This window comes from Lagenorhynchus albirostris, chromosome 1 (assembly GCF_949774975.1).
Source record: "Lagenorhynchus albirostris chromosome 1, mLagAlb1.1, whole genome shotgun sequence".
NCBI classification, from domain to species: domain Eukaryota; kingdom Metazoa; phylum Chordata; class Mammalia; order Artiodactyla; family Delphinidae; genus Lagenorhynchus; species Lagenorhynchus albirostris.
In genome coordinates, this window is record NC_083095.1 from 164,534,797 (window position 1) to 164,552,979 (window position 18,183).

At 44.0% G+C, this 18,183-nt stretch overlaps 1 protein-coding gene and 1 non-coding gene across 2 annotated transcripts in view; one reads left to right on the plus strand and one right to left on the minus strand.

The window, feature by feature from the left end:
• The window catches only part of TICRR (TOPBP1 interacting checkpoint and replication regulator), a 50,894-nt gene extending 47,486 nt beyond the window's left edge, over window positions 1–3,408 (minus strand). Inside the window, exon 1 of the mRNA XM_060159052.1 lies at window positions 2,746–3,408. Coding sequence (XP_060015035.1) covers window positions 2,746–3,408 — 663 coding nt within the window. The remainder of the gene's footprint in view (window positions 1–2,745) is intronic.
• A 12,028-nt stretch (window positions 3,409–15,436) lies between these two features.
• LOC132504700 (U6 spliceosomal RNA) lies at window positions 15,437–15,539 on the plus strand. Its single transcript, XR_009535035.1, has one exon. It is a non-coding gene; the product is annotated as a U6 spliceosomal RNA (small nuclear RNA).
• Window positions 15,540–18,183: the final 2,644 nt, after the last annotated feature.

The following is an 18,183-nucleotide window of genomic DNA, read 5'->3' on the forward strand; positions in this document are numbered from 1 at the left end:
GAAACTATCACATGTAGTAAAGATAAGTAATGTACTGCCAAACTTTTGTTTTGGTTATGCCTATCAGTTTGGAAAATGCTGTGATAGATTAATCAATTAGTATTTGATGTTACCACCCATATATCCACACCTGTGCTCACTGCCAAGGGGGAGAATGGTAAGCCAGTTCAACTATCATAGATCCTGATTAGGATTTTCTGCCAAAGGGAAACAAAAAAATTGTTGAAATTATTTCAGTCAGAGGACCAGCCAGGAAAAAAAAACTGCTTGGCAAATGAAAAGTAAAACTTTAAAAGGAGTTGAAAAGGACATAAGCTTTGATTAAAAATATATGAACATGATAAAAAAAAAACCCACAACCAGTATATAGATTATGGCTACATTTTTCTTTTTTATGTACATTATGGGCTAAGTAACAGACAAGTCCTAGTGGTAGTTTCAAATTTAGGGATTTATAAACGTCCACAAGACTATAAGCTCCAAGACAGCAGGGACCACATCCATCTGGCTCACTAATGGTGCACCCAGTACTCAGCATACCTCGCAGTTTGTTCAACAACAGGTATCTGTTGAGTAAATCAGGGTTAGCATAAAGTGGAAAATGTGAGAGAGGTCTCTTATGCTCCCTTCTATCCTATATCTTTGCAAGAGTTATGTGTGCTTGGATTCCCTCCTCCCTGAGTCTGTTTCTCCCAGTTTTACTTCCCAGACTGTAAGCTCCACATGGCAGACCCTGGAATTTCTCTTCTCTTCTCTCTACCTCATAGTGAGAGCTCCCCAAGGACAGAACCTAAGTCTCCCTTTTGCCTCCACAGTGCGGCTAGGCAGAGGCTTTTGAACAGGAAAAGACAGATCTACACCAGAAAAAAAAATTCCAGAAAAGCTTAAGATTATCTGATGGGCTTTTTCTTATGGGAAACAACATAATAGATGTAAGAAGCCTCAGAGAAGACCCATCTCCATAGATGATGGGATGTGTGAACTGGAAGAATCTTTAAAAAGATCCTGTCAACCTACTTATTTTAATGCCATTCAGAAAAGAAAAAAAGAATCTCCAAGCCCAATCTGCTAAGACTTATTTCTAGCCAATATTTGATAAAATACAATTCCAGCATAAAGTCTTTGATGTGATTTAATATGAACTATCCCAAATCGAGCCCTTATGTGTTGTGTCCAACACCTGATTTGCTGCCTTAAACAAACTAAGTTTTAGGATTCCATTTTCTCCGTCAATGTTTACCATTCCCTTAAACACTTTTGCCTTTTCCTTTTCTTTTGACCAGCCACTGCTGCCTTACATTGCATTTGCTAAGTCTTCCTTGGGCTTTGCATGTGAAAGCAATTTGGAAATTTTAACCCACTATATCACTACTTGTGTTAAGTATCTGCTCATTTCCCATTTGCAACCTTGCAATTTAACCCACCCCTACTTTAGTGACATATGTTTCCAACAGATGCAATCACATCTTTCACCTGGTTAAGCCACTTTCCCAACTATTAGAACAAAATCCGAATTTATTACCTTGGCCCTACAGATATGCCTCTGCTACCTTCTAACTTCCTCTCCTACTGTGCTTGTCCTTGCCTACTAGTTTTCAGCATTCCTTGCCTTTTTGTTTGTGAAACAAACTAGGCTCATTTCCAGCTCAAATCTTTACACTGGCTCTTCTCTTTGCCTGGAAAGTTCTTGCCCAACCTTCACTATCCTCCTCCTTCACCATTCAGTTCTCTGTTCAAAAAGGCCTTCCCTGACTACGACCCTATTTACAACTGTCTCCTGCTTCTACTTCCTCTGCCCCACCGTCAGCCCCTTACTCAGCTTTATTTTCTTGAGAGCATTATTTGAAATCCTATCACTTGTTTATCTGTTTAATCTGTTAACCATACCTGTCTAATATATCTTCCCCCAGAAGGTAAACTCCACTTTGCTGACCACCGCATCCCCAGCAGCTAAAACAATGTAGTCGGTACTCAATGTAGTGGCTCCTCAAATGAAGTTATTTATTGACAAAGTGAAGTGACAGAAAGAAAATGATGGAGGTAGAAATTTATACTTATCACTGGAGCAGGAGCTCCACTGCCTCAACGAAAGTCCAAATTAGCCATTTAGGACTGTAAGTACATAAGAATTTGTTCATTTGGTCAACAAATATTTTCTGAACACCTGTAACAAGCAACAACACATCTGCAGGAGATACAGAGATGTGTGTGCCTGCCTCTTAGGTTATTTCTAGGCTAGATGGAAGGTGAGGGATTGCACGACTGGAACATATAATGGAGAAAGGGTAAGTGCCACAAAAGTGTTTGGAAATTCAGAAGTTGAGATTGAGTAGTTGCCATGTGGGCAAAGGCCCTAAAGAATGAGTGTGATTTAAACTGGCACAGAAGAGAGAGCAGCGGCGTTTCACTGCTAAGACAAAACAAGCCGTCAAGGCCTGTTGGCCAATTAAACTGTTTCAACAGTATGGAATAAGGGTCGTGTGTAGGAAAGATTAAGTCTGGGAAGACAGATAGGGCCCAAATTGTGAAGGACCTCAAACGCGTTGACTCAGGTACCGAGGACCTACCTATCCCGTTGTGATGAATGTCCCTCTTTGTGACCCCAGAACTTTCCTTCTGAAGGGACACCTGTTGGTCATGTTAGTCTCATTCTGGGTCCACGGGCTGCTCTGCAGATGCTGTCAAGTTCTGGTTCATCAGCACCAGCACCACGTACTAAAATCTGAGTTCGCTGTGTAATCTTACCTTAGGCCACTCGGTGGTATCCACCCAGTACAAGGTGATTTTTCGGGTTATCATGACTTCCTGGACTCTCTTGGGCAGCAACTTGTCCATCACCTGCTTAGGAGTAGGCGGCAGGCGCTGGGCCTGGGCCTCGCACCCGGACATGAACTGCAGCAGCTCCCTCTGCGAATGCGGACAGGGGGCTAGGAGGAAGACGGCGTTCACAAAGCCGCCGAGCGCACACTGGGCCTCCTTGGCCTCGCCCTCCACGTCCAGCAGTCTCCTCCCGCTGCTACGCAGAATCGACTTCGTGGGCGATGTGATCTCGGGCCGGTCCCACTGATAGTCTAGCAGCGTCTCCATAAGGGCACTGTGCGTGTGGGTGGCCCTGGGCGCCGGGCCCGGCAGGTGGGCGCCGTGGGCGCCATCCCCGAGCCTGGCCTCCAGCTCCTCCTCAAAGTCCTCCCAGGAGCGGACCCCCAGCTCGCGGAAGTCAGACACGCGGGAAGGCCGGCTCCGCGCACCCTGAGAGTCAAAGAACCTGAAGGCCCAGCGGACCCTGGCCAGGCCGAACCTGCAACTCAGGTAGGTGAGGAGGCGCAGGGCGACCCGCCGGACTGGGCTCTCACCAGCGGCGCCTCCCGCGGTGTCCAGCAGCAGCATTACGTTGTGACAGCAGGCCATGTCGGCCGCGCAGCCGCCTCAGGGTTAGAGCCGGGGCCGGCGCCGCTCTCTCCTAGACCCTCGCTTCAAAGAACCAGCGCCATTCTCTGCTTCTCTCAGGAACCCTGGTCGAAAGCCTCCCGCGCTCTCCAAGGGCTGCTGGCATTGGCGGAGCTAACCCCCAAACTCAGCTCCCATTGGTCGCTTGCCTTACGTAAGTGACGTGAGCAACTTTCATCCTTGGCTCTGATTGGAAGGGTGATGGAGAAGAGCCCTGCTTGATTGGTGGACTGCGGGACGGCGGGCGGGACGCTGTGTTCCGAGAGAAACTTAACGTTCATTGGCCTGGGCCTTCGTTTTAAAATTTAAAGAGGCGGTGCTGGGGGCCTGTGGCTTTAAGTTTCTCTTTTACGAAGGAGGACTGGGGCCGTGCGATGGTACGAGGAGAGGTTTACTAAGATCTGAAAATAGTAGGGGAAGAGAATTTGGGATGGTTTGAATCAAACTGGTTTAAAGCCACCCTAGACTTTCTATGGAGCGGGATCTGATGGGGAAGACTTAAATTTTCTGTAATTTAAGAAAAAAATATTAAAAATTAAAAGTTCACTTCCTTTGCCCTAGTAATTTCTAAGCGTTTCTCTTGAAGAAGGTAATCGAAGATCAGGATAAAAGTTTAATTTGAGAAAAAAAGGAAACAGCTTGGGAATGATTAAATAAGGTATGGTGCACCCCCAAGGGGAACATCGTGCAGCTTTTTAAAGTAATGTTTTTATATGTAATGTTAGATGGAAAATACTGCAGAACCGCACATGCAATGAGATCCCCAAATTTTCTGTCTGCCTATGTGTATATTTTTAAACTGTTAAGATAATACTGTGTACTGAAAGTTGTTTTTAATTGTATCTGGGTAACGAGATGGTGATTTTTAAAAGTTTTTTTTTCTTTTAATTTTCTAAAGTTCTATATTTTTATTTTACTTTTACATTCGAGGAGGGGGGGAGTATTCTTAATGAAAAGGATCTTTTTGTTGCAAATAGAAGAATCCTCAACTGTAGAGAAGGTTGTGACTCTAGATGGGAGAAATCCCTATTACTGGTTCTAACAGCAGAGGAGAATTTAAACTCTCTCTAGCTAGGACTGGCCTACCTTTAAATATCCTTCCAATCCTTAGATTCTCTGAACCAATTGTTTCAAGAAAGACCACCAATGATACTTCGTAGATTGTCAGTTTATTTTATTCATGGACTTTTCCTGATCCACCGACTGTCATTTTAGAGTCACAAACATTTTTTAGTCTTAATGTGTCAGGTGCTTACTAAAACTGTACACACCCATTGTGTTGTTCATCATTCAACAAATAGTCATTACAGGGAACAAAAGAGCTAACTATACTTCCTCTGGGAAGCTTACATTCCAATAAGGGGAGCCAAACAAATAAGTAAAAGATATAATATGTTAGGTGGTGATAAAATCTTTGGAGAAGAATTAAGTGGAAAAAAGAATATGAAGTAGGTAGGAGTATGCAGGATAGGGAGAGAGGCACCGTGGACATTTGGGAGAAGAGGGTTTCAGGAAGAGGGAACAGCAAATGCAAAGGCCCTGGGACAGGATTTTGCTCCCTATTCGCCAAAGTAAACTTCTAAAGAGTTATTAAACTCATGCTTTTATAAATAGAGGAAACTGAACCTCAGAGCAATTGAAGAATCTCTGCCATGATTTTATACACAGCAGAACCACAAATGGAATCAAATTCAGATTCCCAAAAGCAGGTTCCCAGGGTGCAATGCTTGCAACCTAGATTGAAAAACCAGCTTCATAAGGAGGGACTTAGTATACTTTTAAGAGTAAGGTTGATTGGTTAGGTTTTCACTGAAAACAGTGATAGGATCTGGCTATTTAATCCACATTTCTTCTTCCCTCTCCATTCAACAATCTCCCTTAAAGATTGTTTGTTTATTTAATATTTGTTTTTCTTTCGCTCCCTGTCTTCTACCCTTTTATTTAGTTAACGAAAAGTTATTGCCTATCTGCCTACTGTTAGTGGAAGTGAGGAATGGATGTAAAGGAAGAATAATATTTTTCCCTAGGAGGAATTAAAAACAAAAATACACAGAATGCTTAAGAGACAGTACAACGCTAAACTGAATGTTTAGTATTTCCAAAAGAAGAAACCATCCAAAAAGAAACCATCACAGTGAGCTGGGGTTTCCAGATATGCCACCCTCACACCAGGTTGGGAAGGATGAGAGTGTGAGAGAAGCATTTTATCATTGCTGGAAAATTTGGATGCCTTTAGGCACCAGACAGGTAAAGGAAATGAGACATGGTGGGCATTAGTGATAAATGGGAAATAGAGGGGGGTGAGCTTGTGGCCCAAACACATTCAAAGTCTCTTTAATTAAAATAAAAGACATTTTATTTAAAATAAAAGTAAAAAACGTCCTTGCCATACTGCTTAACTAATTTAAGTGAAAACTCAGCAGCTGAGCGTCTTTCTTGTAGTGACAAAAGTAAAATGATTCCTATTTTAAAGAGGTCACATATCAATCAAAACAGCAACTTGCTAAATGCTTATTTCTATACTGTGAAATAAACAGCAGAGGAAATGTTCCACATCACTGTGGACAGTGGTGGAATATTTGGACTAAAGTGCTCCAAAATTGGAGCCAAATGCAAAATCATGACGAAAAATAGAGATATACACGTCCTTAATTTTTTTAAAATCTTACCAGAGAAAAGGTTAAGGCACTGGTCTGTCCAGTTAGATACTAGAAAACTACACTCCCACCCCCACTGGAAGATATCGTCATAGTGAGAGCTAGTTTATTGAGTGTTCACTGTGTACTAGACAGTATTTTGCAGAAGTTTCATAGAGCAGGTAAACATTTATCTGAGTTTTTATTGTTTATCAACTGTAGGATAATATAGGTAGTGAGATTTTATTATTTTATGTCACACTAAAAGAAAAATTCAGCCAATTATAATAACCCAATGTTTTCTAATCACTTCAAATTTGGGGGGTTTATATATGAAAGAACTCCTTTAGATTTATGTAGACATAATTTAAAAAAAATCATTTATCACTCTTGTACATATGAAAGAAAGAAAACAAGAATATAAGCAAAATTAATTGGTTAAAGTATTCCTAAAACTTCTTCAGAATCCCAGTCAATCATTTTTCAATTCATTCTCCAGGGCCCATCTGTTTTCATAAACTATCATCCATCCTGTCTGCCATCAGGAGTGTTGGCAATGCAGTATTTCTCAAAAGAATGCTCCACTACTGCCTCTGGTGGTTACTTTCAAACCATTCTCTCCCATTCTGCAAGTTCTGTCACACACCCACTGACCATGACACCTACCTCACTGCTCTCACCGGCCAACAGATTTTTCATAAAGGAGAGCAGAGAAATGAGGTGGTAGCCAGGGAAAGCATGTGTGTGTGTGTGTGTGTGTGTGTGTGTGTGTGTGTGTGTGTGTGTGTGTGTGTGTGTGTGTGTGTGTGTATTTTTAAGGTAGGAGACATTACAATGTATGTGGTTGGGAATGATCAGGAAGTGAGTGGGGGCTCCCCTCCCCTTCCCTGGTGGCGCAGTGGTTGAGAGTCCGCCTGCCGATGCAGGGGACGCGGGTTCGTGCCCGGGTCCGGGAGGATCCCACATGCCGCGGAGCGGCTGGGCCCATGAGCCATGGCTGCTGAGCCTGCGTGTCCAGAGCCTGTGCTCCGCAACGGGAGAGGCCACAACAGTGAGAGGCCCGCGTACCACAAAAAAAAAAAAAAGTGAGTGAAGGGGAATTCCCTGGTGGTCCAGTGGCTAGGACTTGGCACTTTCACTGCTGAGGGCGTGGGTTCAATCCCTGGTCAGGGAATATTCTGCAAGCAGCGCAGCATGGCCAAAAAAAAAAGGACTGAAAATCTGATGATACAGAAAAGGGTTGGGGAGGGAGAGGATTGCAGTAGTGCAGTAGCCTGATGTCTGGGTGGGTGAGAAAGATGGGCTCCTCCCTTTTTCTGGGTGACCATGGGCTCTGTGACAACTTTGCGGTTCTATTACTAAGGGAAAAGGGGAGAATGGATATTGGGAATGACTTGCCGCCTTAGACACCCCAGGATTTGGTGATGCTGGACAAGAACAATAGGTGAAAGAGGAAGGTGAGGGATTTGAGGATGTGCGCCAGGGAGATGTTTACTGATTATAAATTATTTCAGCTGCAAGGGCAGAAAATTTGACCACAATGGCTTAAAAAACAGCTTTTTTTCCCTTTACATAACAAGAAGATTGGAGGTAAGTGGCTTCTGGTGTGAGTTCCTTGGTTGAATGATGTCAGGACCAACAAGTGTGCCATCCTCCTGCCTTTTCCACATGCTCATAATCACAAGAAGGCTGCATACACCCCATTCATATTCAAGTTAGGAAGAAAAGAGCAGATCTCACGGCAGGAAAGCAAAGCTTTCACAGAAACCACCCCACCGTCAGATTTAGACTTAAGTCTCAATGGGTCACATAGCACTACCTCTAGCTGCAAGGGAGGCTGGGGAATTCGGGGAGATTGTTATGATTGACCGAGAGGTCTAGTGTTGGATGGATCATTTTCACAGATGCTGAAGTTACCAAGAATGATGACAGGGCTTCCCTGGTGGCACAGTGGTTGAGAGTCCGCCTGCCGATGCAGGGGACACGGGTTTGTGCCCCCGCTGGGAAGGTCCCACATGCCACGGAGCGGCTGGGCCCAGGAGCCTGCGCGACCAGAGCTTGTGCTCCGCAGCGGGAGAGGCCACAACAGTGAGAGGCCCGCGCACCGCAAAAAAAAAAAAAAGAAAACAACAACAACAAAAACAAACAAAAAAAAGAATGATGACAGGAGCAGTGGTGGAGAGAGACAGTGAGCCAGTGGCCAAAATGTTCAGTGAAGAGGAAGAGATCTACAGATGACTGTGACAAGGAGGCAGGGTATAGTCTAATGTCAAAGAGGCTGGGGTTTTATGGAGAAGGGGAAAGGAGGATAGCTACTGCCACCTGCAGGCCAGGTGGAATAAGGGGTGTGAAAGGGAAAACAGCCCTTACTTGGGGAAACTACACTGGAAGTAATATCCGCAGGCATTAGCCAAGTTTCCAGTAGAGCAGGAAGGTGAAGGGCTGAGGACATAGGGGAGTTTGTTCCTGGTACACTACCATTCCAGAAGACACTGTAGGGAGATCAAGGAAGGGTGGGAGATGGGGTCAGCTTAGGGGATATACAGAGCTGTAAGTGGTTAAAATCAAGATGATGAGAATTGCCTGGAAAAAAAGGGCTGAGGGTTCAGTGCAGGACTCAGAAACCATTCTAGCTATTTAAAGCAGGAAGAATTTATTTTATTTTTTAAACATTTATTTATTTATTTATTTTTGGCTGCATCACGTCTTAGTTGCGGCACGTGGGAATCTTTCGTTGCAGCGCTCGGGCTTCTCTCTAGCTGTGGAGCACAGGCTCTAGAGCGTGTGGGCTCAGTAGTTGCAGGGCACAGGCATAGTTGCCTCTCGGCATGGGGGATATTAGTTCCCCGACCAGGGATCGAACCACATCCCCTACATTGGAAGGTGGATTCTTAACCACTGGACCACCAGGGAAGTCCCTAAAGCATGAAGAATTTAATGCAGGCATTGAGTATCGGCCTAAAGTGGGAGGAGACAACCTCTGTCTATAGTAAGATAATGTGACAGCTCTCCTAGTGTTTTAGCTCTCCTAGTTCCTTTTGCCTTTCCATATAAATTTTAGAAAAAGCCTACCTATATCTAGAAATAATCTTGCTGGAATTGCTTTAAACTTATAGATCAATTTGGGGAAAATTGACATCTTTACTATGAGTCTTCCAATACATATGTGAACATGGTAATGTCTCTTCATTTATTTAGATCTTTGATTTTTTTGGTTAAAAAGAAAACTTGTTTTGTAGTTTTCAACATACAAGTCCTATATGTGTTTTGCTAGGTTTATACCTAAAGTCTTTTTTTTTTTTGAGCAATTGCACATGGTATTGTATTTTTAACTTCAGTTTCCAAGTATTCATTGCTAGCATATAGAAAAACAATCCATTTTTTCATGTTGATCTTGTATCCTGCAACCTCACTAAATTCATGTGTTAGTTCTATGAGAGTTTTGGGGGTTTTTTGTTTTTCTTGTAGATTCCTTGGGATTTTCTAGGTAACCCATAAAGCCATCTGCAAATAGGGGCAGTTTTACAACTTCCTTTCCAAGCTATATGCCTTTTATTTCCTTTTGTAGCCTAATTGAGCTGGCTTAGTAAAAGTGATGAAAGCAGACATACTGGCTTTCTTTTTCGGTACACGGTCCTCTCACTGTTGTGGCCTCTCCCGTTGAGGAGCACAGGCTCCGGACGCGCAGTCTCAGCGGCCATGGCTCACAGGCCTAACCGCTCCGCAGCAATGTGGGATCTTCCCGGACCACAGCACGAACCCGTGTCCCCTGCATCGGCAGGCGGACTCTCAACCACTGCGCCACCAGGGAAGCCCCTGGCTTTGTTTTTGATCTTAGGAGGAAAGCATTTAACCTTTTACCATTAAGTATGTTGTTAGCTGTTTTGTAGATGTTCTCTGCCAAGTTGAGAAATTTCCCCTTTATTTTTAGTTTTATGGGAGTTTTTATCAGAAATGGGTGTTAAATTTTGTCAAATTCTTCTGCTGCTTCTATTGATATGATCATGAGACTTTTGTATGTATACATGGTAGATTACATTGAATGATTTTTCTTTTTTTAAATTTTATTTGGCCATGCCATGCGGCATGCAAGATCCTAGTTCCCTGACCAGGGATCAAATCCCTGTCCCCTGCGTTGGGAGCGCAGAGCCTTAACCACTGGATTACCAGGGAAGTCCCTTGACTGATTTTTTAATATCGAACCAGCCTTGGGTATCAGGAATAAATACCACTTGGTCATAGTATATAATTATCTTTATGTATAGATGAATTCTCCTTGTTAATATTTTGTGAAGGTTTTTGCATCTATATTCACAAAGAATTCTGGTCTATAGCTTTATTTTCTTACATTAACTTTGTCTGGTTTTGGTATCATGGAACACTGGCTTCATAAAATGAGTTGGGCAGTTGTTATACAACAATGTGAATACAGTTAACACTACTGAACTGTACATTTAAAAAGGATTAGGAGGATAAATTTTATATTTTGTATTTTTATCACAACTAAATATTACAAAATGAGTTTGGGAAGTTTATTAATTACAAATTCTACTTCTTTATTAGTTACTGGGCTATTCAAATGATATATTTTATGTTGGGTGATTTATAGTAGTTTGTGTTTCCCAAGAAATTGGTCCATTTTGTCTAACTTATCAAATTTATGTGGGTAGAGTTGCTTGCGGTATCCTCTTATTATCTTTATGATGTCTGCAGTGTTTGTAGTGATAGCCTCTGTTTCATTCTTTTTTTTTTAAGCAGTTCATTTTATTTTTTTATTATTATTTTTTAATGTATTTAGTTATTTATTTATTTTTGGCTGCATTGGGTCTTCACTGCTGCACGCAGGCTTTCTCTAGTTGCGGCGAGTGGCGGCTACTCTTCGTTGTGGTGCGCGGGCTTCTCATTGCGGTGGCTTCTCTTGTTGCGGAGCACGGGCTCTAGTCACGCGGGCTTCAGTAGTTGTGGCTCAAGGGCTCAGTAGTTGTGGCTCAAGGGCTCAGTAGTTGTGGCTCGCAGGCTCTAGAGCGCAGGCTCAGTAGTTGTGGTACTTAGCTGCTCCACAGCACATGGGATCTTCCCAGACCAGGGCTCGAACCCGTATCTCCTGCATCGGCAGGCGGATTCTTAACCACTGCGCCACCAGGGAAGCCCTCTTTCCTCGTCTTTTGACTAGAGAGAGCAGGCTTTGTTGTTGTTTTGTTGTTTTTTGCCTGCCTCCTTGATGTATTAGGTTGCCAGCTTCTCCAGTATCCAGTTAGATATAAAAGGCAAAAAGGAAAGCCAGGGTACTCACTGCCATATCATTTCTTGGGTCTCAAGAGAGCCCTAGCCAGTCTGCCTCTTCTCTCACCCTCTCAGAGTCTTCTTCTGTTTGTTTATGTGGAATGTCCAGGGGATATTTAGCTTTTACTAGTGGGAAGGCTAGGAATAAATATGTCTACTCCATTTTGTTTGGAACCAGAAGTCGGGAGTCATTGTTTTTATTAAAATATCACACTGCACTATAATTCAAGCTATCTCTTTAGGAGTTTGTTTCACATTCTAAACTATGAGGGCAAGAACTGTGTTTTATTCATCTTTGCATCCCTAGTGTCTAGCAGAGTAGCAATAAATTATTTTTTTAATTGAATTGTAGTGTGTTATCAAGCATTTTTATATTTCCCGGAAGGATGTTAGGAATTTGGGCAGATACAGATATATTACCACCAGAGGGCAGTAGCAGCAACACTTCACTAAGGGCTCTGAAGCATACACACCCTGCTCCAGAACGAAACCTTTCCCCAGAACTACTTCCTCTTAGTTTGTATGAGAAAAGCTGAAGTCTGGGAACTTAATGATGGGCCTCCCAGGGGGGAAAAAAAGGACTTGACAAGGCTGTACTGGGAGCACATGGGTCCCTCTCTTCCCAATAAAGGGATGGGAAGTCACATATTTCCAGCATCTAGAGGGACAGTCATGCTTCTGGACACTCCTCACAATAATTCACAGGCATTATTTCCTCCATTTTACAGATGAAGAAACTGAGGCTCAGAGGGCCTCTCACAGATAGTGAGAGGGAGCTCTGAAGCTCTTACACTGCTTCTTCCAAGAGATGCAAGGGCAGCCTTCTCCCTGTGATGGAATGAACAGGAGAAGGAACCTCCTTGGGCAATGAACCCAGGTCAGCCCCACACCCAGCAAGCCTCTGAGCTCTGAGTGTGTTCCTCATCTTTCTTTAGAGGGGTGATGATCCATTCTGCTTTCAAGAGCTGTATGATATTGGGCCAGGGCCAGTGCAAAGTGAAAAATGTGGGACCACCTTGTTAAAAAAAATTAAAAATTTCAAAACAGCAACAGCAGAGCGTTAAGCCAAGCCTGAGGGCCTGTGTGGCTGTGCAAGTCGCCTGTCCCTGAAGCCAGCCCTGTCTAGAGCAATAATAGAAATAATGAAATAATAATAGCTTCCCTCTTTGGGGCACCTATTTTGCACTAAATTCTCCCTGTCACTTTAAATATTTATTTCTTTTAACCTTTCTGAGATTGTTTTTATTTCCCCCTGTGTGTTTTTATCTCTACAATGGGGAGGTTGGACTAGACCAGTAGTTCTTAACCCTGGTTACACATTAGAAGCACCTGGGGACTTTTAAACAATACCCAAAGCTGGTCCCACCTCCACAGATTCTAACTGAACTGGATTGAGTCTCAAGATGGGAATTTTTACTGGCAGTGACATGAAGAATAGGTGTCCTTGGTGGGTCTGGGTAAAGGGTGGGTCTTTGAGGACATTGTTTCTCCTCCACAGCAGCCATTTACCCAGCCGTTGGTTCCGCCCAGGGTGTCAGTACTCCAGGGTTAGCTGGTGGCCTCTGGAGGAAGCCATCCATTGGTGGCAGTATTTCTGGGTACAAAGAGAAGACGGTGGCTTCCCCACCTCTTCTGGGATCTGCCAGCCTGCCTAGCTTCCCTGATAAAACCAAAGCAATGTGCATAAAACTGTTATAGAGAAGAAAGCAGAGAGGAAAATGATGTGTATTGCACACTTTCTGAGTGTCTGGCATTACACAAGGAACATTCATATTTAACCTTCCAAAAACCCTTCTGGGTATTTTCTAGAATCCCCATTTTTACAGCTCAGAAAGCTTAAGGATGTTGCTGGACATCACACAGCTGATTGAGTGGTCCCTGTACTTACTGTAGGGGCAGTGTTGCGGTTCAGCATGGTGGAGGGTGGAGTGGGGTGCAGAAGTGTAGGTATAAGGCTGGGTGGTGCTTGCCTCACCTCTGCCCCATCATCTCTCTTGACCCCTGCTAGCCTGAGGCCTGGGACCCCTACTGTCTTGCTCCAACCCCACCTCCACTCCCACCCAGCAGTAGTCCCTGGGCAAACCATGACTGAGGGCCAGTACAATCTCAGAACCCTGTGGGACTGGCCCTCCCTTTTCTGGCAAAGAGAGCCAAGCCGTGGATGAAGCCAATGAGGCATGTCCCAGGCCTGCCTTATCAGGACCGCACAGAGCCCAGAACAGCTCACCTTGGGTCCTATGGAAATGGTCTGGAACACTGGGTCCATTCACTTTTGTGAGAACCCAAGGACAAAAGGAAGGTCCCCTGGGGAGGCAGCCCAGGCTCCTCACGGAAGCCTGTCAAGAGATGCGACTAAAGCAGATGGGGGGCTCTGGAGCCACTGAGCAAGGCTGAAACTCCTTCTAAGACTAAACTCCTTCTTTGAAGCCAGTTACGCTGCAAAGATCCTGAGTCTGCACACGGACTGGGGCAGTTCTCACCCTGATGACTGACCGTCAGCCTCAGGCTCTGCCCAAGGCGGGATAGTTTCACTTTTGAGGAAGGAGCTCATAATTCCCCTCCCTACTCTTGGAGGGCCTTGGATGGCATCCTGCCCATCCTTCCCTGGCTCAGGGAAGCCATGGGGTCTGGGGTGGAATGTTGGGAAGTAATGCAGACCCCAGACAATTTAGGGGGTGGGCAGGACTGCAGCCTCTCTAATGGAGCCATGGCCAGAGCAGAGGGGAGGGCTGGAGCTGATCTGGAGGGCCCCTCCCCATAGGAATCTACCCACACTTCCACTTAGGCGAGTAGACCTGCAGTTTCACAGCCCCAAGCTGGGCTAAGCCAGTGAGGCCTGGACCAGCTAATAGAAGCCACAAGGAAAGAAAGATTTCTATCACATCATTCATCTTGGGGCAGCCAAGTGGTTTGGGTGTGGAGGACTGGGGAACCTGCTTTTAATTCATTCTTTTCCTTTTTCTTTTTTTTTTTTTTTTTTGCCCACACGGCATGTGGGATCTTACTTCCCTGACCAGGGATGGAACCCATGCCCCTGCGTTGGAAGCACAAAGTCTTAACCACTGGACCACCAGGGAATTCCCTAATTCATTCTTTTTTTTTTCTTAACAAATTTATTTATTATTTATTTTTGGCTGCTTTGGGTCTTCATTGCTGCCTGCGGGCTTTCTCTAGTTGCAGTGAGCGGGGGCTACTCTTCGTTGCAGTGCACAGATTTCTCACTGCGGTGGCTTCTCTTGTTGCGGAGCACGGGCTCTAGGCACGCAGGCTTCAGTAGTTGTGGCACGAGTGCTCTAGAGTGCAGGCTCATTAGTTGTGGCACATGGGCTTAGTTGCTTCGCAGCATGTGGGATCTTCCCGGACCAGGGATTGAACCTGTGTCCCTTGCGCTAGCAGGCAGATTCTTAACCACTGGACCACCAGGGAAGTCCTAAAATGGTAAATTTTATGTTATGTGTATCTTACTACAGTTTAAAAAAAGAAAAAAGGATATTTAATGGTGGTTAGCTTAGAGAGCACACCAGACCAGAAAGCGCATCATCAGACAGTCTCATCTGAGGCTGAAAAGAGGCTTCCAGAAGCACCTGCAGGCTTCTGGGGAAGGCATAGTCTTCCCCTTAAGGCTCAAAATGACCCACCGAGGGGGTTAGAAATGAGTTCTTAAAAGCCTGTCAGATGTGCCTCCCTTCTCACCCTTTCTGGCTGTCCTTAGGTCCATGAGATGGGATTATCTCTCTCCTCTCCAGTAAAATTTGGGGGTGCATGTGAGGACCGAGCCAGTAAGCCAGCCCCTGGCATTTTTGCACCCTGCTTTAGGACTGCTGAACCATTTTACAGAATCTTAGCTGTTATGAGTGTGTGAAGTTTGCAGTGGAGAACGCAGACTGCATCCAGGCTGAAAGAGCCAGCTAACGATGCAGCAGAAGGTATACTCTCCGGGCAGAGGTCCCATATGCCCCCGGTAGGGGTCTGTGGCAGTGTCTAGGAGCACAGGAGGCCTCGGGAGAGAAGGGATTTACCTGCCTGGAGTGTATTTTTACTTAAAAATTCACAAGAGTGGATCTTATTACATTTTTACTTAAAACACATATAACATCACTGGAATGACACAAAAGATTAACCTGGTCCTTGTACAAGGATGATGTGCAAATTTGTGAAGCATTTCATATTTTTTTAGCAGTCGATAACTGAAAAGTGAAATTGGAAAAGCAAACCAATTTACAGCAAAACAACAACAAAAACAGAAAATACTTAAGGATAAATTTAACAAAAGATGTACCAGACTTACATGCTGAAAACCACATGTCTCTGGGGCACCATCCTGCCCCGTGGCCTGCTGGCTTTGACTACCAGGTTGGGTGACTGCTCAGTTGACCTGACAGCAAGGGCACCAGCCTGTGTTGTTTTTGCCAGAACTGGCAGGGGTGGACTGGGATACGGCTGGCTGGGAAGGGCCAGACAATCAAAATGCTCTCAAAGACAAAGAAAAAGATGACTTGACTCTTTCAGCTAAGGGCCTGTGGCATCCTGTCCTGGTCGCCCCATCCTGCCCCTCCCCACCCTGTGATTAGTGTGGTAACTGTGAGTGGTGAGGATGACAGTGAATACTGTGAGAGTCAGAGTTGATGAGTAGATGTGTAACATCCCTGCAGGCACCTACAAGGCTGGTGTTCTCTTGTCTAAGCATCTCTGACCTTAAAGGCGTGGTCCTGGGTCAGCCCGGTTCTTGTTTGCTTACCTAGTATGGCTACTCTTTGAGTATGCTTGTGTGTTTATCCTGATTTCATTTCTTAAATATTATTTCTTATTAAAAAGTGATACTCAGGGACTTCCCTGGTGGCGCAGTGGTTAAGAATCTGCCTGCCAATGCAGGGGACGCGGGTTCAAGCTCTGGTCTGGGAAGATCGCATGTGCCGTGGAGCAACTAAGCCCGTGCGCCACAATTACTGAGCCTCCGCCCTAGAGTCCATGAGCCACAACTACTGAGACCGCATGCCACAACTACTGAAGCCCACACACCAAGAGCCCATGCTTCGCAACAAGAGAAGCCACCACAATGAGAAGCCTGTGCACCGCAACAAAGAGTAGCCCCTGCTCACCGCAACTAGAGAAAGCCTGCACGCAGCAACGAAGACCCAACACGGACAAAAATAAATAAATAAATATAATTAATTAATTAATTTTAAAAAAATGTGATGCTCGGGACTTCCCTGGTGGAACAGTGGTTAAGAATCTGCCTGCCAATGCAGAGCACATGGGTTCGAGTTCTGGTCAGGGAAGATCCCACATGCCTCGGAGCAACTAAGGCCATGTGCTCTAGAGCCTGCAAGCCACAACTACTGAGCCAGCATGTCACAACTACTGAAGCGTGTGCGCCTAGAGCCCGTGCTCTGCAACAAGAGAAGCTACCTCAATGAGAAGTCTGAGCACCACAACGAAGAGTAGCCCCCGCTCGCCGCAACTAGAGAAAGCCCACGCGCAGCAACGAAGACCCAATGTAGCCCAAAATAAATAAATAAATTAATTAATTAAAAAAATTAAACTTAAAAAAAAAAGTGATACTCACTTATCATAGAAAATTTAGATAAACAAATTGAATAAACTGAAATAATCACCCAGAGATAACCTCTTGGAAGCCTGTGATGTGGTTCCTGACAATGCCTTCCGGTAGGAACCAATAGTTCCCATTTCAGGATAAGCGAATAGTCCCAGCTAATTACGAAAGTTTTTATTTACAGAAGAATGCCAGCTAATAAATGTCAAAGAAATTATAGCATCAGAAAAACACTCTTTTGCAATCCCTAATGAAAAAATTGATTCAGGCAAGGAACGTCAATGGATGCTAAAATCCTTAGGTAAACGCTTTCTTGGGGGAAATGATCAGTCTAAAGAAGAAAATATAAAGTTACAATGGGAGGGATCATCTTAACCTAGTTCTTCATCTAGCATCACTACTAGTAGGACATCATCCCATGCTTTCTGGCGTGATGAATTAGGCAGAGTCAGCAACACCTGGATATATTCTTGCCAAATTTAATCAAACCTTTAACTTCCAGTTTTCAGAAAATGCAGGGAATAAAGGAACAATTGAAGTGACATCACAAGGAAACAACACATATCTAGACAGGACAGTCAACAAGACGCTGGTGTGGCTTCTTCATATCACTGTCAGTAGAAACACACAAAAATAACAGAACAGACCAGTGTTTCTTCTAGATTAAAGATACTTAAGACATGTAACAACCAAATCCAATTCTTGGTCCTCTATTGGATTCTGGTTTGAACAACCCATCTAAAGAAGTCATTTTGGGGGAGTAAAAGAAATTTGAGTAACGACAAGGTATTTGTTCATTTTCTTAAGTATTAGTGCAGCTATTCAGGAAAATATGTTTTAAACAGAAACCTATTGAAGTATTTAAGGATGAAAATATTTTATTAGCTTTTTTGATTTTGTTACTTTAAAATACTTAAGCAGAAAAAAATAGATGAAACAAATATGACAAAACGTCAAAAGCACTAAATCTGAGTGATGAGTGAATTTGGATGTGGATGATTATTATACCATCACTCTTTCTGTATATTTGAAGTTTTTCACAATAAAAAAATTTTAATCAAGAGTATTTAATCAAACATTTAAAAAATCTGGAGATTTCATGTAAAGAAATCCAAATTTCTGGCTTCTCTGGAAACTTCACAGTATCTGGGCCACAGGGTCCATATTTCCAGATGGAAACATCTGGCCCTGAGCAGTGGCTGTTCTTTAGGTTCCTCTCCTGTCCCAAGTATGCCCTCCCCTCTGCTCACTTCACCCACTTAT